Below are 27,443 nucleotides of genomic sequence, written 5' to 3' on the forward strand. Positions count from 1 at the left end.
CTTGCCTAGGAGTTTATCAAATGTTTGCCAGTTGCCGTGTGCTAACTGGTGTGCTATCCCTGATTTTTATGGGAAGTAAGCATATAAGAAGGGTTTTGCCTTGATCCTTTCTAATCAGAGCTAAGGAGAATGCTTAAGTCAGGAACACCAGGAAGACAACTCCTGTGTCTCTGATGTCTTCCCTGCCCGCAGACTGGAGCAAGGTGCAGCCTCCTTCATCCCCAGGTGGCACTTCTTATATTGCCCTTGTGTCTTCACACTTCTCTTCTCCCCACCAGACAAGACTGAGTCATTTTCTATACTTGCTGCAACACAGGCGATCAGTTATTGAACCAATAAAACTAAATACTACAGGAATGTAATGTTGGAAGGCATAGCTTTGGGGGGGGGCATGGAATGTTTCAGTGTAGAGTTACTGCCTTAAAGATGCGTATCAGGGAGGCTGCATTCGACATTTGGAAATAATGGAGTTGATATGTGGAGACAGCTTAGAGCTAAGACCTCATGATGGATCAGGAAGTTGAACAGTCCCAGGCATAGGTGAGACCTGAGCAGACATACCCGGCCCAGAGAATCGGCTTCTGCCCTTTCCTCCATGTTTGAGATATTTATTTAACAAACATGGCTTGCTAAGTGACACCTGTCCACAGAGACGTCCATGGAGACAAATAAAAGTCTCATCTTAGATCAAAATAGCTACAAATACTCCAAGTGTTAGTCTTAGCTGGTTATAGGCCACCTTGAGCCTCACAGAGGAAGTACAAGTAATTCAAGCATCTGTAGAGTTTCCTTCTCCACCCATCCCACAATTAGAGGATCTTCTTGTGGTATTGACCACAAGGACAGTGTCTGTATAATTTTTACTGTAATCCTATCCTGTGCCAGGAAAGGGACCAAGTGGCTGACACCTTGGTTCTAGAAAAGTGATGAGAATACCCACTGTCAGGAGATGGCTGCAGGGCATGCGCTGTGAGTTGGTGTGCAGAGGACCGGGAGGCTCCACCGCTTTCCTCGCACCTCTCCGTTGCTGAGGCTGGCTTTGAACCCAAGATCTTCCTGCCTCAGCCTCCCAAGCCACTGGAATTGCAAAGCATGCACCACTGTATCCAGCTAGTTAAGAATTTTTAAAATACATTAATCTGTTTCACCAAAGGTTCTGTCTTGAGTGGTAGACACCCTTTTCATACTAGCAGTTGTTTACACAGGGCCTTGTTTGCATTATCACGCTTAGTTGGTCTAAGTCACAAAGGCCTTTTCAGCATAAATGCACAAGGCCTTTACTGACTTTATTACACCAGCCACCAAGGCCTACTAGCTGAAAGCATGTTACTCTCTTTAAGGAGCAGTAATGAGGCACCCGAGCACCAGAAATCATTTATCATAACAAACTGCTTATCTCTCGGTTTGAGTACCTTACATTTTCCAATGCTCACCTTCATGTCATACACATCTAAACTGTTTGTTTCACTGGCTGATGTAGCTGAGAGAATCATATTAAATGCTTGCTGGGTAAAGCATAAGGAAGACAGTGGAATGCTGCTCTGACTTCTTCAATGTCAACCTTCTAGGTGGGGAATTGAAGCATATAAAAATACATCTGACAATATATAAAGGGCTCTAACAAGTTCAAAATGGTGTGTAAGTCCTCTAAATGAGAAGTTCTGTGCAGCAAGGTATGTGCTATGGAACAAAAGTCACAAATTCTGTGAAGCAAACGCTGCTCAGATAGCTTTGACCTATGCCATTAAAAAAAAAAAATGTTCATTCATTCAGTAGCAGCCCAGAAAGTACCACAGTCAAGGCTTATATTTGAGGAGGGTAAATGGGCAACAAAACACATGCACAAATACACGACTACCTACTATAATGAGAGATTCATATGATGACAACTAAAACCAATAAAAGGGAGGGATGGGATAATCTGGTAATTCCAGATAATCCCAGGTGCATCGGATAAGGCTTCTGATGGGAATGAAGTGTGGGAGTGAATGTGAGTTGTACAGGCAGGTGGTCATCCTTAGTTGTTGACATTTGAGAATCAGGAGATTCAAGTGCAAATCAATTACTGGGTTTTCTAGGAAGATTAGAAGATCTGGCAATGTTGGACCAAATTCCCACATTCATCTGAGGTTGAATCATTCATTGCTGTGCCCTTCACAGTCTCCTTCATCCCCAGTTCTCCAGACCCCCGTCTGTCTTGAAGAACCACACTCAGCTTATTTTACTCATTGGGTATCAAGTTCATTGTTTCTGTGGGTGTTTGAGTCATGACCTCTTGCTTTAGAAGAAAATAGCACACATGGATAAAGTCATCTTTCGCTAATAGCCAATTTCCTATATAAATTTAGATGTGTGTGTGTGTGTGTGTGTGTGTGTGTGTGTGTATTTGTTTGTTGAGATAGAATGTTGCTAGGTTGCTGAGCCTGGCCCTGAACTCAAAATCTCCCTGCCTCCGCCTCACAAGTAGCTGAGACACTTTCAATCCACTTTCCAAAAAATAACTAGATAGACCCTATAGTACATGACACATAAATATGTATTAGTTGGTCTTTCTCAAAACTCTAGAAAAATACCAGAAAATAAATAAAGAAGTTATAAACCCACAAGATCAACCAACAACAATGTCAGAGAAGACGTCTGTGAATAAAGAGATGATGATTTGGATAATGGAAGGTAGACGGGTATTGATCATTAAAATCAGCACAAAGAAAATACAACTAAAATGTATCCAGTGGAATAAACTCAAAGACTCGTCTTCGAGGCAACAGATAGCAAGGAAGAGAGGTTGAAAGCAGGTTGAAAGGTGAGGAATTGGCTAAAAGCTGATTTGTTGGAGTTCCAGAAACCTTTCCCTGCTGAGCAGCCAGATGACCACCCACCCCTGGGCAAGGCAGGAGTGTGGAGGTTTTCCATTATACTCTAGAAACATGGAACCATGCAAGTTAAGGCCTTGGGGACAATGGGCATGATTATAGGCGAGGATGGAACACAGGGCTGAAAATGGGGATTAGGTGAAAATCTACTTACCAAGGTGCAGTTCCCCTAAGACTAGCAGGGACCAAGGGAGTAGTGAGGGAATTGAAAGTTGATCTGTTTGGCCATTTAGAAAAGAATACTGATGAGTATCTGGCAGATTTAGGAATGTGTTGCAAGAAAAAAATAAAAACGAATACTTAGAAAATCTTTCTCTTCAAAATGAAGATCCCAGTTCAAAAACGAGCAATGCTACAGGATATTGTTCATCAAAATTTTATGGAGTCTAATTGTGAGAAAAGTCTCCATTGCCTGACCTAATAGCACATATACATGTAATTGAAATCTTCAATACTTTGCTGACATCTATGATGAAAAATTAATGAACATGTCTCATATTTCCAAAACAATAACAGTTGTCCAAATTAATCCAGTGTTCAAGAATAATTTCCTTTTCTGTTCTAATCATGATGTTCTTTTCCCACTTGTATTAATAACCTAGAGGACCTCTGCAATTACCTCTGTGGCCAGGTCAGGATAAGTGTGGTTTCAAACAGACTCAAACTCTCTTTGCCAAGCCAAGTATCTCGGAGTGAGGTTCTTTGCTGAAGGTTTGGTATGAGCCAGCACATCCAGAAAGTCAGCAGTGGTCACTGTTTCCAACTGGATCCCAGGAAAATGGGTACTCTCTAGATGAAGACAATAGCAACAGCACAACCGTCAACGTCATGGCACTGCGGCTCTTGAAAGGCTAGTAGACTTTCTTTCAAGACCATGCATACTGCAGCATTCTTTTTTAAAAAATTTTTTATATTTATTATTTTTTAGTTTTTGGTGGACACAACATCTTTATTTTATTTTTATGTGGTGCTGAGGATCGAACCCAGCGCCCTGCACATGCCAAGCGAGCGCGCTACCACTTGAGCCACATCCCCAGCCCACTGCAGCATTCTTAATGGTTAATGCAGTACAGCAAGACTAAAGAGGACAGTGGAAGAAAGTCTCTACTGTGCAATTACCTTAGCTCCTAAAGTCCAGACCATCCCCCCAAATAGTGACTTAAATGTATTGCTATCAAAGTATTATTTAATATTTATACAGTGCCTCAAGTGGCTCCATTCCAACATCAGTGTGTGCCAGAGAAGTAATAGCCCAAAGCCTAAGAAGTTTATCATCAGTGGGCAAAGCAGACCCCACACTAGGCACCCAAGGAGATGTTGAGTGCAGGGGGATGATTTCACCAGAGCCTGCTACAAGTGGAGAAGGCCACCAAAAATAGGCACCTGGCTCCATCTGCTGGTGAGAGTTGGAATTTTAAACAGACATTTCTCTGACAGATCACCTTCACTGGTTTCCCAGTCATACCTGAATGGTGATTTTCAAGTATACTGAAGATCTTCCTCACAGGCCTCATGGCTGCTTCCCTGCAGACCAGCTTAATGTCTGAGCCAGAGTAACCCTCAGTCTCCTGAAACAATGGCAATTGTCAGCAGGCAAAATGCCGGTGGCAGTTATGGTTTGACAGGCAGGACCCACCATCCCTGGTTTAGATTCTGTGTTGGCCTCAAACAAACACTGTACACAGAGTGCTGGGTGGTAATGCTCGAGCAAAAGATGCTTCTACGATGTCTGGATAACCTCAACAGCTGGGCAGCAGCTTCCTAACTCCATCCAAATACACTGTAAGAGCTGGCAGAGGACCGGGCCACCAAGCTAGTCTAACGGGGCCCTTGGGCCCAAATCCAAGGATAGTCAAATTTGCTAGGCATTTTTGTTCTTGTAAATTTTACAATTCCTGCCTTTGAGGAACCTCAGAGAACATTATGTTCAAATATCCACCCAAAGCAGGTAACATGGTTACAAAACTCTGAGAATGGTTAACGATGGGGGGAAAACAACCTGTACCCAGAACTTGTATGGAAAGACCCATTTCATCATCACCTCTGTGGCTTGTCTGCTAACCATTTTACAGACGGAGACATTGAAGTTCCAGAGTAAGTGACTTCCCTGAGGTCACAGCTAATAAGTAGCAGGGCCTGGATTTGACCATAGATTACCTCTGTCCAAATGTCATGCTATTTCCACCAGCTTGAATTGCTTCTGTTTGAATGTTCCCAGGTAACAGGGAGCTGATTTTTTCCATGAAGAAGAGGCCGACTGCATTGTGGGGCAGTTTGGATCTTTTCTAAGTGTCTCAAGAAAGCAGCTCCTTATGTGACCCTGTCTTAGACTGTCATGTACGTGTTGGACCCTCGACCAACACAAGGGCTGCCCACCTGGCTCAGCTTGCTGTACTCCAGCTCTGTGCGCAGCTCCAGGGCTCTGCTCTTGCTCACGGGGGGCAGCCAATGGTGGATCATGGCCTGCCTGGCCTCTCGGCTGGGGAGATCAACCAAAATCCTCTTCTCCAGACGACGTAACATGGCACAGTCCAGCTCCCTGAAATTGCCACAGAAACAGAGGAAGTAGGCAGGGCGGCAAATACACTTCTTAAGCAACAACTATAATTTCTATTTTTTGCTGTTATTATTTATTGATTTTTAAATTTTTTCCCTTTTTTGGTACTGGGATTGAGCCTGGGGTGCTAAATCATCGAGCCACACCCCTAGCCTTTTTTATTTTTTATTTGAGTCAGGGTCTTGCTAAATGGTTTAGGGTTTCACTAAGTTGCTCAGGGTATCACTAAGTTACTGAGGCTGGCTTTGAACTTACCGTCCTCCTGCCTCAGCCTCCCAAGCCACTGGGATTATAGGCATGCTTCACTGGGCCCTGCTGTGACAATTTAGCACTGCAGGAAGCAATTTTGCATTTTAACTGTCACTTTACATATGTGCCTGAGTGGATAGGACAATTACATCATGTTTGGAGAAAGAATGGTGAAAGGAAGAAAAAAGAGAAAGGAGATAAATAAAGGAAGTAGTAAGAAAGAAAGAAGAGGGAAATGGGGAAGGGAGTGAAGGAGGAACAAAGGAAGAAATTTTAAAACTTTCCATGTAAAGGAGGTAATTTTAGGTGACAGTGTTGGGCAACTAACAACTAAATTGCAGTTGGAACAAGAATTATTAAACCTGATCTTGCCAGTGAGCACATTATTTCTGACAATAATTTGGGCACTCTGGGAAGTACAGTAACTCTTCCCCAAGTCTCACCCATTCTGGAGTGAACAGCCATCTCACCCCAGTGCTCTGGTGAACTCAGCACCAATATACTCCTTCCTGGGTGCCCAATGCCGACATGGCCCTTTGAGATTCTCTGGGACCAGATTTATGTAATTTTGCATTTGCAAACCATTTTCCTAACTTCTTAATATGAGATTTACAAGAAAATAAAAAAAGTAAAGTAAAACAAGGAATATCTATATACCTACCATCTTGATTCAACAACAGTTAACATTTTGGCATATCTGCTTCATATTTTATCTGTGTATTCTTGCTAAATTATTTCAAAGTAAATTACATCAAGAAATACCATCCCAAAATTATTTAGGATGCATTTCTCAGAAAAAGGACATTTCCTCACATAGGTACATAGTTGTGACATCTGGCAAAATTGACCCTGATTCCATAATGTGTCTATCACTCAGTCCATATTTAAATTTCTCCAGTCATTCCAGAAATATCTTTTATAGTTTCTCCAACCTAAATCCAAAGAACATGTACTGCTTATGGTTATGTCTTTTAAATCTCTTTAACTCTAAACCAGTCTCTTTGCCCTGGTCTCTTTTTAAAAAGATCAGGCTGATTGTAGTAGGTCTCACGTTCTGGTTTTGTCTGGCATTTTACTCATGGTGTCCTGTTAATGAAACTATCCTCTAAGAGGGAGGTCAGATATAAAAGCTTAGTTAGATTCGGGGTAAACATTTTTGGCAAGCATACTTTTTAGTGATGCGTTTATTCACTAGTGCATGTCACTCTGTTAGTGACGGAGGCTCTAGTAACCGATGTCATCTGGTGACGGTGAGGCTCTCCCTGATGAAGGAGACATCTTCTCTTGGCAAGACTTAAGGATTCTACATACGAGACTTTGGGTCCATGTGAATACCCAGTTCCCATCCTCTTTTAACCAGTCGTTTGAGCACCCGTTAATGAGCTGTATTTGAAGCAATTATCTCATGAGAGGTTATAAGTAGTAATTTAATTTTTTATCATTCCAAATATATTATTTGGAATCATTATGGAATTGTATGGTACTATTATGTAAATTAAAACTTCTTGTTAAATGGAACTATCTGGACACTGTGGATTAGCATTTCTATTATTAGTAATTAATTCTGAGGTTGAGTCTGTGAACTCCCCTGGCCCATCCCTGGTTGTGAGGATTGAACCCAGGAGTGCTCTATCACTGAACTTTTTATTTTTTATTTTGAGACAGGTTTTATTAAGTTTCCAAGGCTGTCCTCTAACTTGAGATCCTCCTACTTCAGCCTACAGAGTTGCTGGGATTACAGTCCTGTGCCACCACACCCTGCTCCTATGAACTCTTTATATATTAAAATGCCAAGCTCCTAAAAGAGCAGGTTTTCTGATTTACACACTAGGGAATGCCTGTGTGTTGATCCTTTGATAAGGAGTAACAATGGAAACATCATCACCAGATATTTGTCATTCACAAAAACACTGAGCATGTCCATTCCCTTCTATTTTTCTTACTCTCATTCTGAATCTATGTCATGATATTTTCCTTTAAACTGGAAGAGTGAAACATACTTTCAGGGAGCATATCTGTGCTGCAGTCTGGCTGGGCACAATTCAGGAGCCACTTGTCAAAAGAAACAAACTTTATTTTTAAAACTACAAACGCCAAACAAAACAGCTCCTCAGGAAAAACCCTCAGAGCCCAACTGCCACCACCGGCTTCCACAAGCCTCTCCACACACCAACAACCACCTCCCACAATCCTCCTGCTCTTGAGGCCGATTGGCTAGATCGTGTGGGCGGAGCCAAAGAAGTCCCCCAATGAGCAGTTCCGTAGTCTGAAGGGCAGGGAAACAGCCCAATGAACATGACCGCAGAGGAGCCAATCAGCTAGATGTTGCTGGGGCCACTGTGAGCCAATCATCAGCTGGCAGCTTGAAGGGCAGGGAAACAGCCCAATGAACATGACTGCAGAGGAGCCAATCAGCTAGATGTTGCTGGGGCCACTGTGAGCCAATCATCAGCCGGCAGCTGGAAGTTTGCTGGCAGCTGGAAGTTTGCTGGGGCCCCTTTGGCTGTGGCTCTCAACATATCTGAACCCTAAATCACAGTGAGCAGATTCCTTAGAGATTGTGTCTGTTCTTCACCTGTTAGCCCTCTCACCCTGACTTGAGAATCTACAGCCCAGCAGTAACATGACTGACCTATGTCTTCTTTTCTGCATTTGTTTTTTTTTTTTTTTTTTTTTTTTTTTTTTTTTTTTTTATCAGCTTTACCCTGTTGGAACTCATCCCACATCAGGATCCAGGCATCTCTTCCCCTCACCATTTTCCCTCTCCCAAGGCCAACATTTATGCTCAAGAAGAAGAAAAAACTATGCTTCACAGCAGAACATTCATGACCTTGTGCTCTAATTCACAACGTGTACGTCTTTGCTTCAAATGGCTCCTCCTTGTTCACACACAGACACCAAGAGAGATGCTATTACTTTGGATCGGTCAGTACCCCTACCACACTGGCTTTTCAATATACTGAACATCACCCCTGCACATAATCAAAATATGTCCTTCAACTGAAGGCTGTTCCAACAGAAGGCCATCTGTGACATAAAGGTTGGAATGGAAACACTTCATTGTTGATGAATTTTAAGATTGCACTTAAACTTGAGGGACAGTGAGCACAGTCACCTCTACTTGCTCCTGAAACACCCAAAACAATACTGAAGGGTTTTGGAAGTAGCATAACCTACAAAAGCAAAGAAAAAAGCTATCTGGGATCCAAAGTCCAGAGGGTCTGACACAAAAAGAAAAATTAAATCTTCAGGATGGTGAGGTGAGAGCCCAGGATCTCTACACATGAAACACAGCGAAGGCTCACAGACCTCAGAGCCTGGCCCGCTGGGCCTCTGCCCACAGCTGGATAAAGTGTAGCATCTCCAGCCACATCAACAATTTACATGTACCCCAAAGCCTTACACCTGAGCATCTGTGTCAAAAACTCCAGGTACCTGCCTCAGCCCTTGGCCAGTCTGCCCTGCTCTCCCATGGGGTTCCTGGAATAAGCAACACTCCAAATTTCGAAAGCAAATACAGTTCAAGTTTGTTTCTTCAATAACAGGAACAGTAAGTGCAGAGGACAATTTGAAGTTCAATTTGAAGCTGGTAAGAAGGCCCCGGGAAGACCTGTTTTGCAAGGAGATGAAATTGACAGAATGACGTATCTGAAGGTACGACGAGCCTCAGCACGGACAGCGCTCACTTCTTCTTGTCTCCACCTGCTGCAGAGCACTTCTTCACAGGAAGACCAGAACGCCCTAGGAGCATCAAGTTGTGCAGAGGGAGGTGGGAAAACAATCCCTCACCATAGATGCCTGTATTGATCAACTAATGCCCTAAAGCAAGAGATTCACCTCAAAACGGCTTGTGGGCACAAAATAAGTGCAACTCTCTGACAGCCAGGCCTGATGAATGCACTTTTAATGACATCAATAATAATACAATCATAAAAGGGAGGAAATAAAGGACAAATGGAATGTACCCAGGAATCATTCTTTATGCCAATATATGTATATAAAAAATGTAACTTGTGGCAACCAGAAGATACTCCCCTTGGCTCCAGCACTTTGATTTTTACACTAGTTATTCTGCTCTCGTGACTCCCTTCTTCTTGGCCCTTCTGTCACTGAGAGGTCAGGATCACTGGCGAGCATGAGAGATAGAACATGCGTGACACAGTGAGGCCCCCACACCTCAGAGCCTGGCCACTGGGCCTCTGCCCACTGCTGGGTAAAAGGTGCAACATTTCCGGCCACATCAACAGCCTACATGGACCATTTGAGCACCTGCACCAAACTTTCAGGTACCTTCCTCAGCCCTTAGCCTGTCTTCCCTGCTGGACCATGCAGTTCCTGGAATTTAGAAACCAAATATAACTGAAGTTACTTCCTTCAATCGTCTACCCAAGTTGGAATCATTTTTATTAAGGTCCAGAGAAAGTGCTTTGTACCCAGTAAAGGTTTTTGGTTTATTTTAATGTCTGTCATCAAAAATTGCTCTTTCTGTATGATTTTATGTTATGTATTATCTGTACTGATATAGGTGTTGGCTATATTGGTAGCTCATAGTGATTTGTGTTCACATCTCAGGCATTGTCTCATCTGATCAGTTTCCAAAGGCCAAGGATAGAGGACCATATGTCTTGGACTCCCCATCTCTCCACCAGGCAGCACACTCAATGGTGGCTCAAGAAGTACTTTAGAGGGATGGATGATGAACTTTAGGTGCAGGGCTGCTGGTGTTTTATAGAATGGCCTGCTTCCTTCAAGTCCTGGAGTTTTTTAAGAGGGTGAATATCCTTGGTTGGAGATTGGCAGCACTTCCTAATCATCCTCAGTTCCAATGAATGAAGAAAAGCCGCATCAGCTTGGGCAATGAGAATAAAACACTGTATTTTCATCTTTAGTGAAAATCATAGAAACAATGAGACTCTGAGATGATCCATCCAACGCAGCTGGCTGGGCAGTACTTCTGAAGACGATTTGAAAGACGCAAGCTCCGGAGCCTCCCTTCCCACTCTGAGCAGTGAGCTCACAACACAGGACAAGGGAATCCAGCAGAAGAGTCTGGAGCAATCAGCACAGGTGTGGCCAGTGATGCATGGGTTAAAAGTATCGTTTTTGTGTGATGAAGAATGCAAATGATTTCCCATTATTACAATATCAATTATAAAGATAGTTTCCCCAGTTACTGTTGCCATAAAATTTATTCCCAATAATTGAGGGGAAAACATTTGAAGGCTTTGTTTCCAGTAAAAAAGGTGAACCAGATACCCATAAATCCCCCATTAGGCCTATCATCCCAGCAGCTAGGGAGGCTGAGGCAGGAGAATCTCAAGTTCAAAGTCAGCAACTTAGCAAGGCCCTAAGCAACTCGGCAAGATCCTGTCTCTAAACAAAATATAAAAAGGGGATTAGGATGTGTCTCAGTGGTTAAGTGCCCCTGGGTTCAATCCCTGGTACTAAAAATAAAAATAAAAAATAAATCCCTCATTATAAAGTCCCCTGCAAAGCTCAGATAACTACAGGAAACATTTTTTTTCAATTCGCAACTGAGCCCACAGGAGGCAGGGCCCAAATTCTCAAGGGCCAAAAATGAAGAAGCAGAAAATCAGAATTGAGCAGTTGATGTTGAAGCTATGGCTGATTTTGAGATGTTTGCCTCATGATTACAAAAAAAAAAAAAATGGGTTTAGTTTCAAAGGCTTAGAAGGCCTTGGGGCAGTTTAAGTTGGGAAGTGGAGTCAAAGCCACCACACAAAGCAAAAGCCCAGGAAGGCACAGGCCTGCCATGGAAGGACATCTCCCCATTAGCAATGGAAGGCATCAGGGAAACTGGCCTTGGACTGGGAAGACTTCTCGGAGGATCAAGCATCTCAGACCTGCCCGCATTGCCTTGGTCCAAAAGGTCTGAAGCTGAGAAATTAGCTGAAAGTGGTTCTAACACTGACACAGTCCAAAAAATTGACCTCCATAAGGGACAGGCGGAGAGTCCACTTCATTAAAGTGAGTTCACCATCCAAAATGACAACACACAACCACCACCACAAATCAGAGTCAACAGAAAAAAACCAACACTGGAAATGCACTCCACCAATGCAGAGTCTAAAATAAGCTATATTTAAAATGCATGAAGAGGTAAAAGAGGGAATCCAAAATATGAAAAAAAGACTTTCACTTCTGGACATAACAGAGGGGTCCCTTCTGGAAGCTCTAGTCCATCCTCAGACAACTAAAATCCCTGGATATTGCACACAAATAACAGAGGGAGACAACAGAAGGTGAAAAGAGGTCAAGGACCGTGGCACTTAAGAAACGACTTGGCAGTGAGGGCCCTGGTCTTTTTGTTGTTGTTGTTGTTTGTTTTGTTTTTTAAAATATCCCTAATATGTGCTGGAGAAACATATAACTTGGAACTCAGATAAAAATATCCCAAGAAAAGAACTGTTCTCCCTTGCCATAAGACCAAGAAAAGGAGATCTGGCAGATAGAAAACCTTTCTATAATACCTGCTCTAATCCATTCCAACACCAAAGGCAACCCTCATCCACTTTGGAGCATCATGGGACCCAGCTGAGGGTTGAGACATGAGAACAGGGAGGAATAGGTTTATCAGATGGAAACCATATTAAAACCTTCCAGAAAAAGTAAATTCAAATCATACAGTGAAATTCTATGTGGGATTAAGTAGGTTTTCAGAGTTGTCCACAATATCTCAAGCCTAGAAAAAAAAACCAGCCAGAGAGCAACATTCTATCCACACACAGCACAGTCACATTTCTGTTAGTGGGTGTGTATTCTACACACATCCATGCACACACCAAAAAGAGTATGGAAGGATTTATATTATTCTCAGGGTGTCGTTACAGGACTATTCACTTTTAAAAAAATACTAACATACATAATGAATATGTTTTACTTTAATAAATAGTTGGAACAATAAAACATTTTCCCTTTTGGGAAAATGAAGTTACTACAGAAGGATACACAGGCAATAAAAACAACTAACCAAACCATTTTCACCAGGAGTATAGAACACAAACATAATAAGGCTTGTCATGGTGAAATTATGAGTATTTTTTTACTAGTTCTCAAATTTTCTATCAAAGACTTGAGAAATTTTATAATTTTTAAAGTTTTTTTTTTAATTTATGGTTCACACATAAGTCTGCATCCTATTAAGAAGAAAAAGCGATATCAGAGTGGGCCAGTTAGGAAGCTATTTGGATCTGATGGAATCAAACAAACTGAGCAAGGAGTGAATGGGGCCAGGCAAAGCCACCGATTAGAAACTTCTTTCTGGTCGGTCACCTGCTGCCCCACTGGACCTCCCAAGTCCTGCCACTCCTTTGTCCTGGTTGTATCAGTAACACCTGGAGCCATACGTAGAAGATCATGGACTTGATGCGATGGTGGGACAATTTCCAGAAAAACAATCTGACCACTGTAAGCACAAAAATGCTGCAAAAGATGAAACCTTGGTCAAGGACTGAAAGCAATTGTAGCAACAGATGCTTCCATCAGGCCAGGGAACATTAATGTAAATCCATGACCCCCAAAGGGTTGTAAAGGAGCACTGGCCTTGTGAGTTAGTCCATAATGAAGGATTTGGGGTCAAATAAGTGTGAGGTGTGAAAAGTACTGCTTTGTCCTTTCTCATTTTGGGAGAGTCACCATGCACAGTGGCATCTTGAAGACACACAGCCATGAGTTGAGGGAAGCCAGCCGAACTTTTGAGGTTGGCATCTCTGGAAGTTTCAAACAGATGGGTAGACCCTGTTTCGGCACGGTGCTTACCGACCACATTTGGAGACTGTTGATCCAGTCAAGGCTCAAGGCTAACAGGTAGGACCTAAGAAGGAACAGCTTCTCCTGGAGCCCAGAAAAGCCTGGTGATTGTGGAAAGGATCAGGGTTCTGTCTACTGACGACTCTGATTGCAGGCATGTCTTAGCATGGAAATATGTTAGCAACGAGGGAGTCCCTAGACCATTTTACACATGTGAGAGAAAGGCAGCCAGGTTGGCGATATTCCTTGGGGTGCTTCAAATCTGACTGAATAGTGAGTAAGTAGAAGTCAGGCAGTAATGCACGGGGTCGGGAGGCCACTGCTCCCCAACGTTTCCCCAAACACACCAAGACAATTCCACTCCCAGTGCAGTTATCTCTTGGCTCTCATACTTTCTCCTAAAAGTTAGAAGAAAGTTCTCTTTTGGTTTTTTGATCCAGTGCTTGGTCATACCAAGTATCTGATTTTTAAGAGTGTTCCTGAAGTTTCTAGCTCTTTTCCAGTGCTACCATGCTTCTCACCTTATTTGTACAAACTACCCGAGAGTTAAGTAGACATCTAAAGATGGCATTTGCCTTAATGGCCTATTCAGTATTTGGTTTCCCTCTGGACTCCCAGGCCTGAGTTTGTGAATATTCAACAATCAAGGCTGGTCAAATTAGCCCTAATTGTGCTCGCTAAATCCCTTACGTGGCTATTACTTTAAGTGGTAATATTAAAGATGCAACATTTGTTATGTCTCTTATTGCTTATTTACACATCAGATGACACAGATGAGCTGTTATTTCTTGCCTCCTTGCCCTCTCTGAAATGCTGCAGATGTGGGAGGACTCTCTACTCAGAAGAGAAAAAGGCCATGCACCATCTCACTATAGAGAACAGGAGAAACGACTGCCCCTTTGAGGCAGAATGGATGTCTCCAGGGACAATGGCAAGTAAGCAAGCAGGGAAGGAGAGCCTAGTGTCCTCCAAGGGGCTACAGATGAGAACCAGTACGGACAGGAAGTACTTCCTTTGGGATTTTAAGGCTGAGTCTTTACATACTCTGATATGGTTTGGTTATTTTCCTGCAGGACAGGCTACTTGAATCAGGTAAGTTCTCTCCCCCCATCTAAGACCCTGAAGCCAAGAAATAGTCTGTTTCTATATTCTTGATAAAGCATATCTGTTCTTCATAAAATCTTTCCTTAGAGAAGGACTTTGGCAATATGTCACAAGGGATATTTTAAAAATAATCTAGACCCTTTGATGGGTAATCTAACTTCCCCATGTCTATCCTAAGAAAACAGCCAGGACTTTATTCAAAGGTTTTTATGCAAGGAAGTTCATTTCAGTGTTATTTATAATAAAGTTTGGGAGTATCATATATGCTCAACAGGAAAGGAATGATTAACTAAATTATGGTATATTCACTTGTGGGAATTTTGGGCAGCCATTACAGAATCCAATTTTCAAGGATTATTTAATGACATCGGAAATGTTCTTACTATAAAGTTAAGTAATGAAAGAAGGACACTAGTGGGAATGCAAAACTGTACAACCTCTATGGAGAGAGATTTGGCAGCCTCTACCATAATTTCATACACATTAACCCTTTGGCCCCAGAAATTCTACTTTCAGAAACCTACCCCAAAGACAAACTGGCAAATACACAAAGTGATATGCACACTTATTCATTGAAGAATTTTCTTTAAGAGCAAAAGGGTAGGAATAAGCCAGATGCCCATTATTAGGTAACTAATGAGATAAATTATCATATACACAAAATGGAGCACGATATAGCCATCGAGGGAGTTAAGGAAGAACTTGTGCACTTATCTGGAACCATCTCCAAAATATTTTGATATTGTATTAAGAGAAAAAAAATCAAGATAGAACAATTTGTATAACATGTTGCCTTTTGCTTAAGAAAACCAAGTTCAGTTATTTTATGGGATTCTTTAAAAAACTTGAAAGTTTAGCTGTGAAACATGTAACAACTTTCCTCTATGTATTTCCTGGCAATTCTTTCCACGAGTTCAATGATTACCAACTGGGGTGATGTTGCCCCTCAGGACCTGGTAATGTCTGGTGATGTATCTTGGTTGTCACAACCTAGGGAGCTTCTAGTGGGTAGAATCCAGGGACACTTCTACACATTCTACAACTCACAGGACAGCCTCTATGACAAAGAGTTATCTGTCTCAATTGTCAGCCATGCGGAGGTTGAGAAAGCCCACCTTAGCTCTTCCTCTCAATTAGGCCAGATTTGTACCATTTTCCTCATCAGAATGTTACTGTCAGCTGGAGATGGTGGCCGATGCCATAGTTGACTATGTGTTCCTACTGCAGAGTGCTACTGCTCCCAAATAAACTTACTAATCTTTGCTGAATTTTTCTTTGTTTGTTATTTAGGTTGACAGAGGGAAGGAACTCATGGCCATGGCTGGGAGAAAATACTTACAAATCATATATCTGGTAGAGGACTTGTATCCAGAGTATACTTACTCAAAAAAAGAAAGAAATTTTTACATAAACAAAAAAATTGAAAAAAAAAACATTTCTCCAAAGAAGATGTGCAATTGGCCAATAACTACATGAAAAGATGCTCAATGTCATTAGTCATCATGGAAATAATGCAATCAAAAGCACAAGATACCACTTTTCATCCACTTGGATGACTGTACTATACTCAAAAAGAAAATAACATGCATTCATGAGGATGGGGAGAAATTGGAATCCTCATCCATTGCAACGGGGAATGTGAAATGGTGCAGCCACTTTGGAAACAGTCTGCAGTTCCTCAAATGATTAAACATAGTTACCACATGACCCAATAATTCCAATGCATAGGTATGAAATAGGCAAATCTATAGAGACAGAAAATAGATCCGTGGTTGCTTAGTGCTGGGGGTCGAGGAAGAATGGGGCAATGGCTAATGGGTCGAGTTCCTTTTGGGGGCAAAGAAAACTTGGTTTAAAATTGATTGTGGTAATGGTTTTAAAAATCCTATAAATTCACCATAGCCAAGCACCACATAATGATGTTTCAGACAATGGTGGTATGCATGTATGACAGTAGCCCCAGGAGAGTGTAACTGAGCTGAAAATTCCCACTGCCTCGTCATGTCATCATATTATTGTGTGATTCAATACTCATGTGCTTATGGTGATGCCGGTGTAGACAAGCCTACTCCATTGCCAGTCATATAAAACAGAGCACGTAATATTACAAACAATACTCAATACTTGCTAATGATAATAAATTTACTGATTTACATATTTAACATTCTATACTTTTTTGGTACTGGGGATTGAACCCAGGGGCACTTAACCATTGAGTCACATCCTCAGCCCTTTTGTATTTTATTTAGAGGCAAGGTCTCACTGAGTTGCTTAAGGCCTCGCCAAGTTGCTGAGGCAGGAGAATCACGGCTTTGAACTTGTGCGCCATTGTGCATGGCTCTATTCTATACTTGTTATTATTACTTTCGAGTGTATTCCTTCTACTTTTTTTTTTTTTTAACTTGGCTGTAAACAGTGTGCTGTTTCACAGACAGCCGCCATATACATCTCTCATTTGCCAGGTCTCCCAATTGCATCCAGAGCCACACTGAATGATTGACCTAGGTTTGTGTAGTACACTCAATGACATTCATACAAAAACAAAAATCACCTAATTTTGCATTTCTCACAACATATGACATGGTTGTACTTAACACCATTAGACTGTTCCCTTTAAATGGATGAATTGTGCAATATGTGAGTTATAGGTCAATAAAGTTTTTTTAAAACTCACAAAACTAATGGAATTATACAACTCAAGCCATGAAATCATAGTGATAAGAGAGGGAGGGAGGGAAAGAGAGGCTTATGCTGATCCATTGGTCACTGGGGAGGCGGCTAAGATATCACCTTGAAGCTCTAAAAATCAAAGAGGAATAATGCTGCTTTTCTAGTATGAACTATACTGCAAGATAATCTAGTAACCCTGCTGATGAGGGGGAAGTTCTTGTTGTAGAGAATGATCCCATAATTCCACCTACCCAGCAGAAGGGATAACAGAATCACATCCAGAGTGAAATAATGGATTCTGACAAAGACCATCAGTGGATACTGAATCATCAATAGGAATGTATAGCAGAGGAGCTAGATGGACACACCTGTGCCCCCAGGCCAGTCTCAGAAAGCCAAAAGTGGAGGAACCAGCCATTGCAAACCTCTGGACAGACGCAATGTGATGTACACTGTGTTGCCTATGAAGTAGGTTTGCCCCAAAAAGCCTATTAAGGCTGAATCTAATCAATCTAGTTTTTAGTCTAGAGTAATTACAGGGATAAGAAGAACAGCTAACTACTACCATGAGGATTCAATGAGCGAAATCTAGGAAGTGTGGACATTCTGCAGGACAATCTCCCTAGCATTCAACAAGCCAATGGCAAATGGCACATGGGGAGTGAAGTCTGTTTTAGATTAAAAGAGATGGAAGAGTATAACCAATTACAAAGTGCAAATGTGTTTGGTACCAGTTCAGTAACTCAACTGCAAAGAGACATTTTCAAAACATACCCATCCCAGTGGACTCTCACGGTCACCCTGAGGCTTAGTAAAGTGGTTATGTTCAGTCCCATCTCAAATGGATGAAGGAGATTCCTTCCCTAAAGGGTTCCATTCATCAAATCTCATTTATCAATTATAACAAATTAGGTTTAAAGATCTTTATTGGCTTTGAGATTCCAGGATCAGGTAACATATCATAAAATATAGTAAGTGTTCCAGTGAGCTCAGCAGAAGGGGCTGATTTTTATAGATAAAGGTTGAAGAAAGCAGAAACAAAGAATGAAAAGTGGATTGATAGTTTCAAAATCACATTTTTTTTTGTTTCTTTTTGTAAAGCAGAGATGGGGAGCAGAACAATAGGAAAGCAAATGGTTAATATCATGTTACTTCAATTATTTTTTAAATTGTTTCTGTTCTTTTTTTAATATTTATTTTTTAGTTGTATACAATACCTTTATTTTGTTTATTTATTTTTATGTGGTGCTGAGGATCGAACCCGGCCTCAAACGTGCTAGGGGAGCGCTCTACTGCTGAGCCACAACCCCAGCCCTTACTTCATATTTTTAATTATTAAAGCAAATTAATTTCATCCTTATACCAATCAAAACTATCTAGTTTGGGAATTTGGGTTAGTATCTCTATCTCTTGATTTCTCAAAAGGGCAGATTACAGCTCAGTTCCAGTTTGGTGACTTGGAATTACCATGGGTGACTCTATTTTGATTTTCAGTCTGGTCTGTTTAGATCCATGCAGGAATTTAGTCCAAAATAATAGCTTACAATAATTTTTACTTAAACTGATATTTAAATGACAGTTCTCTGTTTAACTTCACCTTAATATTGTGTGTAAATATCGATACATCTTCAAAATGTAGCATTCAAAATTTTCTATTGCTTTCTATGTGAACATAATACCACACTGCTTATTTTCTTTAACTGACATGAGTGGCTTTGGTTGCTATCAGAACAGAACCTGTTTTACAGCCACTGGGTCACTGCTGTGAGTACCACTCTTGTCATGAGAGCAAAGCTCCTAACACTTGAGAGAATAATGTTTGTTTTTTGTTCTTTTTTTTTTTTTTTTTTGGTTTTTTTTTTTTACAATTTGAAAATAATTGCTCAACACCTGAGCACAATAGAGAAAGTCTTATAAATGCATAGGGAGGTGGAGCCAATTTTAAATTATGAATACATTTTAAACAACAGATTGCATGTGAATGCCATGATTTCTTCTCAGTGAATTCTTGTTTGGGATCCCAGATGATCAGCATATACTATGAAAGAGTTTTCTCTTTTTATCTTTGAATGTGGAAAAAGAGATGGGGAGGGAGGGCAGGTGGGCAGGTAGAGGCAGAGTCACAAATCCCAACTCAGTACAACATTGCTGTTGACTTTGAGTAGATTGACCTCTCTTGACTTTGGTCCCCCTCTGAGAATGGGAAAAGTAACATTTCCTTTATCTGTCTCCTGCCTCACCTGTGGCTCTTAAAAAAAAAGTATGTGAAAATATTCTTAAAACTATAAAGGGACTATAATTGTTTTTTAAAATATATTTTCCAAGTAGATATTATTTTTCCCTAGTCAACATCTCTTATTTCCCAATTCCACCTCTGGAATTGTTCTTAAACCACTCTGAGATGCAGTTTGAATAAAAGACACTGAGAGTAGATTATATTTTCAATTAGAGATTATTTAGCTTTCTGTTTACTGTACAACATGAAAAAAAAAGATTTTCCTCCTAACTTAAAAGTTTAATTTTTGCCGCAGTCCGGCTGCAGCAAAATAACCAGGGGGTGACGAAAAACTTGTGTAGATTGATACAGCAGGAGTGGGAGCCGTTTATTGTAGGACAGGAGTGGTATATATACATTCCACACAGCTTATCTTAATTAACATAAAATAGATACAGCAGTCAACCAATAAGGAATCTCCACACTTAATGGCTCCCTGGCGTTACTTCACAAACCACTCCCTCTGGCAAAATGCCAGGCGCCATCCAGACTTGTTTACAGACTCTAACAAATTTTCATGCTGATAAAATCCAAACATTATTTCTGGAATATTCTTTGAGACCTGGAGATTTGAAGCCTTTGAAAGTACCATGCCAAAAACCCTGCTTAATTTAAACATAGTATAATCATCCCTCTGATTCCAAGAGGGATTGGTTCCACACCTCCACGCCCTGTGGATACCAAAATTTGAGGATGCTCAAGCCCCTTATATAAAATGGCACAGCATTCACACATAGCTCATGCATATTCACCTACATACCTTAAATCCTCTCAAGATTATCTGTAATACCTGATGCTATGGAAATGCTAGGTGAGTCACTGTTAGATAATATTGTCTAGGAAATGATGACAAGAGAAAAAAAATCTGTACATGTTCAATCCAAACATAATTTTCCCCCAACATTTTCAGTCTGCAGTTGGTTCAATCTGTGGCTGCAGTACCAGTGAGTACAGAGACTGACTACATATAATTTAGCTTTAAACTCAAAATGTCCATTTTAAATATTGCCAGCGGTAGCCCAGGCCTGTGTTCTATTAAGGCAGATTCCTTCCTGGTACGGATAGCAAGGACTGGGGCCATGAGCAGTAAGCCTTCCAATTAATCTTCCAGGGCTGGAACCAAACAACTAGGTTTTGCCTAAAGCAATCACTATAAAATCTTCACCTGTACTTAGTGGCTCATGAAAATGTATTCAACATGTACTCTTGATTTCTTACCATGGCAGGTTAGAAGCTGCTAAGACAAACACGAGATCTTCTGAGCGTGCCAGCCCATCCATCTGCACCAGTAACTCTGTCTTCATCCGAAGGCTTCCTTCATGTTCTCCCCTATAGAGGGACAAAAAAGACATGATTTCTCTCAAGTGGCAGAGGTTTTGACCTCATGACAAGAGTGGCACTCACAGCAGTGACCCAGTGACTGTTCTGATAGCAAACGAAGCCACTCAAGTCAGTTAAAGAAAATAAGCAGGGTGGTGTTATGTTCACATAGAGAGCAATAGGAAAAAAAGAAAACAAATAGAATGATGGTATTTAAAAGAAATCCAAAGATTAGCAGTGAATTGGAAAATAACTGAAGGGTGAACAGTGCCAATGTGTAGATTAAATATAGCCAGGCTATGTCTACCTGCAACATCGTTTACTGCTTTGAAAACTGAAATAATTAAGAATAATCTCTTTTATTTATATGGTAAGCATAAAAGCACTTTCACAGAGTATTACTTTTAGTATAATTTATAGATCTAAATTTTTCAAGAGAGGTGAATTACTATACTGAATCTGCTTTGTTCTCTTCTAATAAGAGGCAAGATATTGACATAGAACCTGTGTTTTCTTTGCACAGCAGAGTGGAGGCACTTTTCTGTGCAAATTTGCCCTCTAAGCCCTCTATTGCCTGAGATGTTATCACTAAGAAAGAACAAGTTATAAGAACCCAACCAATTCAAACTGGATGGAAACACTGACCACGTTCAGCAGACTCTCTTTCCTCTTCACTTGCATAGATTTAGTTAAAAGTATAAAAAAGTACCTTTCTTGGGCAAAACGGCATTCAACTTTCTGTGCATGTACGGGGTGGCAACCCAAACTAAGTACAGTGTGAGTATTCTTTATTTAAAATGTTTTGATCAGAAGTATTTCGAATTTCAGATTTTTTTTGAATTTTGGAATATTTGCATATACATAATGAGATATCCTGGGAAAAGGACCTGAGTTTAAACATAAAGTTAATTTGTCTTTCATGTATACCTTGCACACATAGCCTGAAGGAAATGTACTCAATATTTTTAATAATTCCATGAGCGAAACAAACCTTCATGGTGTAGAATTTTCCACTTGTGGCATCATGTTATAGCTCAGAAGTTTCAGGTTCTGGAGCACTTCAGATATTACATTTTCAACTTGGGGATGCTCAACCTATCTAAGGCTTCTTAGGATCTATGCCTCTTAGTACACAACTATCATTTCCTAAGAGAGAAGGCTCTTTTATGGTACAGTTATATGTTTATTTAGCATTTGCCCATAATTTTGATTCTTTCACTTCAGAGTACCTGACATTACTTCCTGACTCTCTGAAGACTCTAGCTTTAGAATCTTCAAGCTTCAGACAAGGAAACTGAAACTCAGGGCAAAACTTGGAGCCATCAATGCTGTGGCGACCCTGGGGGAGAAAAACCTATACGGCAAACATAAGAGCTAGTGCACAGGTTACCACTGCAGGGCAGGCCACATAGGGCTTGTTTTTGCAGGGGGGAATAATTATGGGATGGTCAGGGGCTCTCTGCTCCTGGCAGGTTCCATTTAGAGAAGCAGAGTGCCGCAGCCTGCGGCTGACAAGCAATGGTTAAACCATGGAAAGTGTCCCACTTCAATCAATTGCATGAATCTCAACTGACTTGGGTGCATCCTCATGCTTTATTTTCCCTGCCGGAAAGATGACTTACAGTGCATAAATGTCATAAATTATATTGTAGTTATATTTTCAACAAGTACAACTATTATGCTTTTCATTACTATTCTGCGTTAATGGTAGACTATTAGAGGTCATTAATAAATGCAGCTGTGTTGAGATTTTCCAGACCTGTTTTTGCAAGTCAGGAATGCCAAAAATAATGAAAAGTTTCAGAGAAAAATACCTCTGATCAAAGACAGAAAGACTTAAAATCAAGCAAACAAACAAACAAACAGAAAACCCTACTTGGCCTTTTGAAAGCATAAACAGAGGCTTGTTACAGTCTGAGAAGTGTTCCTTCCTGCTGGGGACATTAGCTGACACTTAATCTTTACAAATAACATATGTGACATATTTAAAATCAGACATGCTGAGCCGCAACCTGATGTCAGAGAAACAGGGGCTTCCTGGCCTCTCCCACTGACAAGGACTGCCTCCAGACTTGGCCCATTGCAGGAGCTGAGTGGGCAAGCCCCATTCCCCACGGGCAGCCCTCCGGCTCCAGAGGAGGGGGTCACAGGCAGCTATTTTGAGCCAGTGGGACCACTGTGGCAGCCTGGGATCCTGGGACTGGATGATCTTCAGGCCTCCGAACCACTCTGTGGGGTGGGGGGGAAGGGAGAATGACATTTCCTCCGGTTATAAAAACTACTTAAATCAGCTATTCAGTTAACAGGATCTAATTTAAAGACCTTTCCATGTGTCTGCAGAAAATTTGTGGGCTTATTAATAGGCTCATTCTGCTGGTAAATGTCGATGGGCTTCCGACCATCAAACACACTTACAAGAGGGGAGAAATGATGAACAAAAAAAACCCCGTCTGTTACCCAGGAGCCATGCCTCTCTGACTCATCACCGACTCCAGCTCGTCCAGGAAGATCGTGGAGGGGGCGTGATAACGGGCAAGTTCAAATAAAACCTGGGTGGGGGAAAAGCAAGCCAAGTTCAAATTCATATACTTAAAGTCCTCATCATGTACCTAAGTCAAAGTCCTCAGACACTCCCAGAGACTAAAAGCTTAGAATGACTATAATAATACGCATTCATTCTGCACTCTGTTATTTCACAGTAACTTTATAATCATTACCGTTATTTCTCCCTACTACCACCCCAGGGGGTTGGATGGTCCAATTATTTCCATTTATCACCTGATAAAATTAGAGCCAAAGAGAGTGTGTGGTTAGTTCAAGTTTACTAATCATAAATGGGAGAATTGAAGAGAAAACTCAAGTTTCCCTTGGTTGGTTAACGTGGAGGACACCCTGCCAATAGCACGTTCCATATAGACACAGAGCCTTAGGATTTGTAAAATCATTTCATGGTTTTTCACTTAATCTGTGGGGACAATAGGAAGGTCTTTCTCAGAAGGAAAGGGAAAGGATAGGGTTCCAGTCATGGTTGACAGGGCTGAAAAATTTTGCCCCTTTCTGTTTCCTAAATTCCTCCACACTGCTGCTTGGTACAATCAGGTACATAAAGGCAATTCTTGGTTGAGTAAGATGTGCTATTCCAAGATGAAATATTATAAACTGAACAAGAACAGGAAAGCAACCAGCAAAAGAACAGACATATAAAAACAAAATAAAGAGCTCTAAAGGGAGACATGGCGGTGATGAAAACAGTATAAAAATCTAAACCTTTTTTTTTTTTTAAACCCTGAAACTGATCTCTTGAGCACCATATACAATTCTTCACTGGTTGATCGGAGAAAGCAGAAGAGATTTAGAAAAGAATAGAGATTCTTTAATAGCCACGGGGGATTTATTCTCTGTCACTTAGCACTAGCAAAGCATCACAGAACAAATAAGAGAGGAGGGGCTCAGGAAAAGCTGGATTGTGGCTTTCCAACAGCAGCAGGTTATCCCTCACAGGCCTTCTTTCCTGGAGTGGGGCATTCCTCATCTTTGTCATTGCTGGGGAAACGGGTACATGCAAGGCCATGGGTCACCTTTTTCCTTTCAGAGAATCTCAGTCTAATGACATGAGAGAATCGGGGCAATGATTGGACACTTGTCTCGAATGCTTTTTAAATACACTGGAGCCTACCTAACTGGAACAAAGTAAGTTTTCTTCCTTGTCTCACAAAGGAAAGCCCCAGTACATCTGACATTGAGGGTGATTACTACAGCATTGATCTTCCCAGTGGAAAACAGAACATTAGAACTATGTGATTTTTAAAGAGCTCACTCAGGAGCAAGAGAACAATCGCCTCAACTAGATCAACTGCCACCCAGTTGCAAGGAGAGCCACATCGAGAGCCGAGGTCACCGTACTGCTCACGTCACTGTTCTTCCCACTCCCAGAGAATAAATAGAATCCTGGGTAAGTGCTTCTGGAAGCATTAGTCTAAAATTTTCAGAGGTACTTGGAGGAAGTTAAGTCATACAATTGGTGGGGGGCAGTGAAAGATGTAAGCACCAACAGGTATATGCATTTGCTAAAGAGATCACTCAACTATTCGATAGTGCTCAACTCCTAAGAGGCATGAACATTAGAACAGGAGGGAGGAACACAGCCCAAAGGTTCCCTATAAATAACTCTTAATTGGAATAGAAAGAGAAACAAATGTCAGGAAAAGCTTCTCTGACTTAGGGGAAGGTCCTAAAGGGCTTTCTTTATCTGAATGCTTCACAGGAAAGGGCTTGACTGCATGACCCAGGTTTTCTAGGTGAGGATCTCTCCAAGATTTCCAAAAATAAGGATAAAGTTTCCTTTGTGTTATGTTTTTTTTTTCTTTTTGGGGAGTGGGGGTACTGAGGATTGAACACAGGAGTGTTTTACCACTGAGCTACATCCCAGCCCTTTATTTTTGTATTTTGAGACAGGGTCTCACTAATTTGCTAAGGCTGGACTTGAACATGAGATCCTTCTGTCTCATCCTCTCAAATCGATGAGATTACAGGAGTGTAACACCACACCCAGCAGGAGAAAACAAAGTAATTTATAAAAAGAAAAGAGTTTAGATCCTTCAAGGTTGGCAGAAGTTACCTATTTGTCCTTGGATTATTTTTTCTAATATTCAAGTAAAAATGCACTTCATTAAAAAATATATTCTAAACCTATAAAAGATGCTCAAACTCATTTCAAATCAAAGAGGAACATACAAGTACTAAAATATTGAAATGCATAAGCACTGAAACATTATTTTTCACTCAGATTGATAAAGATTTTTTAATTTTTGATACTACACAGTATTGGTCAGAGCGTGGGGAAGCAACTCAGATGCAAAAACTATCAATGGGCCTGTAAGTTACTACAATCTTGTGGGTGAGTAATTTAGCAATCAGTGATGTTCATCCCCTCTACTCTGTAGCAATTGCCCTCTGTACTAACATGCACAGACATGTGTATAGGAGACTGTCCTCCTAGGTCTGTTCATAATCACAGAAGACTGGAAGCAACCTAAATGTCCATCAGTAAAAAACAGGTTAAAGACACTTGGTACATCCATGCAATGAAGTACCATGTAGACATATGAAAGAATGTTTTTAAATATAATAGTCTAGAACCATATCTAAGTTATTTTGTAAAGTGTTGAGAAAGCAAGGTCCAGAAGGCAATGTATAGTGTATTCTTACTTGTATTTAAGAAGAAAGAGAAATACACAATAATGTTAATAAAAGTATATATGCGTGTTCTGGAAGGCTATGCAAGCATCAGAGTTCACTCTCAGAGTTCTAACAAAATAATACTGAAGCAAAAGCAAACTTTAGCTAAATAAAATGCTCACAGAGAGAGTTCTAGTTAATTGACTTTTTTATCAGTTAATCATTAAATAATAAAATCCATTTAGCTTCAAACTCTGTTAAAAGTATTCATTTTATAAGAATATTCATAAAATATCAGAATATAGTCTTCTGCCTAGGTAAGTCTTATCTGGGAAGTACAATGAATCTTTCTTTGAGAATTTGGCAATGTCTTGTGTCTGTGGCTCTAAACACCACTCTTTATGACAGGAGATGAATCTAAGTAGATTCTGGGGTACATCTTTCAAGGGTTTTGTTGTGACTCAGCATACAAAAATGAAATGCCTCCCAAAGGCCTCAGACCACATGGATTTCAGTTAGTTGAATTTCAGCTAATTGAAATCCAGTGAACCATAATCCCGTGGAAACAGCAAATGTAGGAACAGACAAATACCAGCCCCATTTTTGAACCTGGCACTAAGTTAGACTCAAGGTAAAGATCAAAGTAAATATCAATGAATGTTTTCACAAATTATAGCCCTGAAGGGGTGATAAGAATATACAATGGTGGCTTTGGTGTGGCTCAGTGGTAAGGCACTTGCCTGCTACATGTGAGGCACTGGGTTCGATCCTCAGCACCACATAAAAGTAAATGAACAAAATAAAGATAAGTTAAAAAAAAAGAATTACAAAAACATACACAAGTGAAACAACTTGAAAATAAAATCAAAACAATAAATAATAGGTTATGTTAGGTAAATCAATTCTTTTAAAATATTCCATTATGACTTTCAAGTAGACCATAATCTTTTGGAAATGAGTCATTCAAGGGAACGTAATTTCAGAGTAATATTTTAGGGTAATTTCTTTTCAGAAAATACATAATACTTTATATTCACTTAGTATTGATTACTTATCAGTCTTCTACAAAAAGCAATAGTTTAACAGGATTTCTGGAAAGGATCCACCTTACATTGAGGCATAAATCACAGACACAAATTCTCTTAAGGTGACTGACTGGAAGATATAGTAAATTTTTATAATGTAAAATGTGTCCAAGACTAAGAATGAAACATTGTAAAGATTGATACAACCCTTTAAGGAAGGTTAAAACCCTCAGGCTGTGAGCACAGTGCAAGAGATTTGCTCAAAGCATCTGAAAGAATAATTAAGTTTTAAGCCTCCTGATTTTTCTATAGAGTACTTGGCATAGGAATGAGCATACAGTGGTAGCCTCTGAATAAATGTTGACTGAAACTACTGCACATACTTAATAATGAATATTTCCACAATAGGCCACTTCAGAGAT

General features: G+C 40.6%; 1 protein-coding gene across 2 annotated transcripts in view; it reads right to left on the bottom strand.

Moving 5' to 3' along the window:
* Positions 1-3,522: 3,522 nt before the first annotated feature.
* The window catches only part of Katnal2 (katanin catalytic subunit A1 like 2), a 42,374-nt gene continuing 18,453 nt past the window's right edge, over positions 3,523-27,443 (bottom strand). For both annotated transcript variants that reach the window (XM_026381301.2, XM_026381300.2), the window contains exons 11-15: positions 23,276-23,367; positions 20,717-20,827; positions 5,250-5,412; positions 4,339-4,441; positions 3,523-3,662 (exon numbers count right to left, since the gene is read on the bottom strand). In XM_026381301.2, coding sequence (XP_026237086.2) covers positions 3,523-3,662; positions 4,339-4,441; positions 5,250-5,412; positions 20,717-20,827; positions 23,276-23,367 — 609 coding nt within the window. The remainder of the gene's footprint in view (positions 3,663-4,338; positions 4,442-5,249; positions 5,413-20,716; positions 20,828-23,275; positions 23,368-27,443) is intronic.

Source organism: Urocitellus parryii, chromosome 13 (genome assembly GCF_045843805.1).
Source record: "Urocitellus parryii isolate mUroPar1 chromosome 13, mUroPar1.hap1, whole genome shotgun sequence".
Lineage (NCBI taxonomy): Eukaryota > Metazoa > Chordata > Mammalia > Rodentia > Sciuridae > Urocitellus > Urocitellus parryii.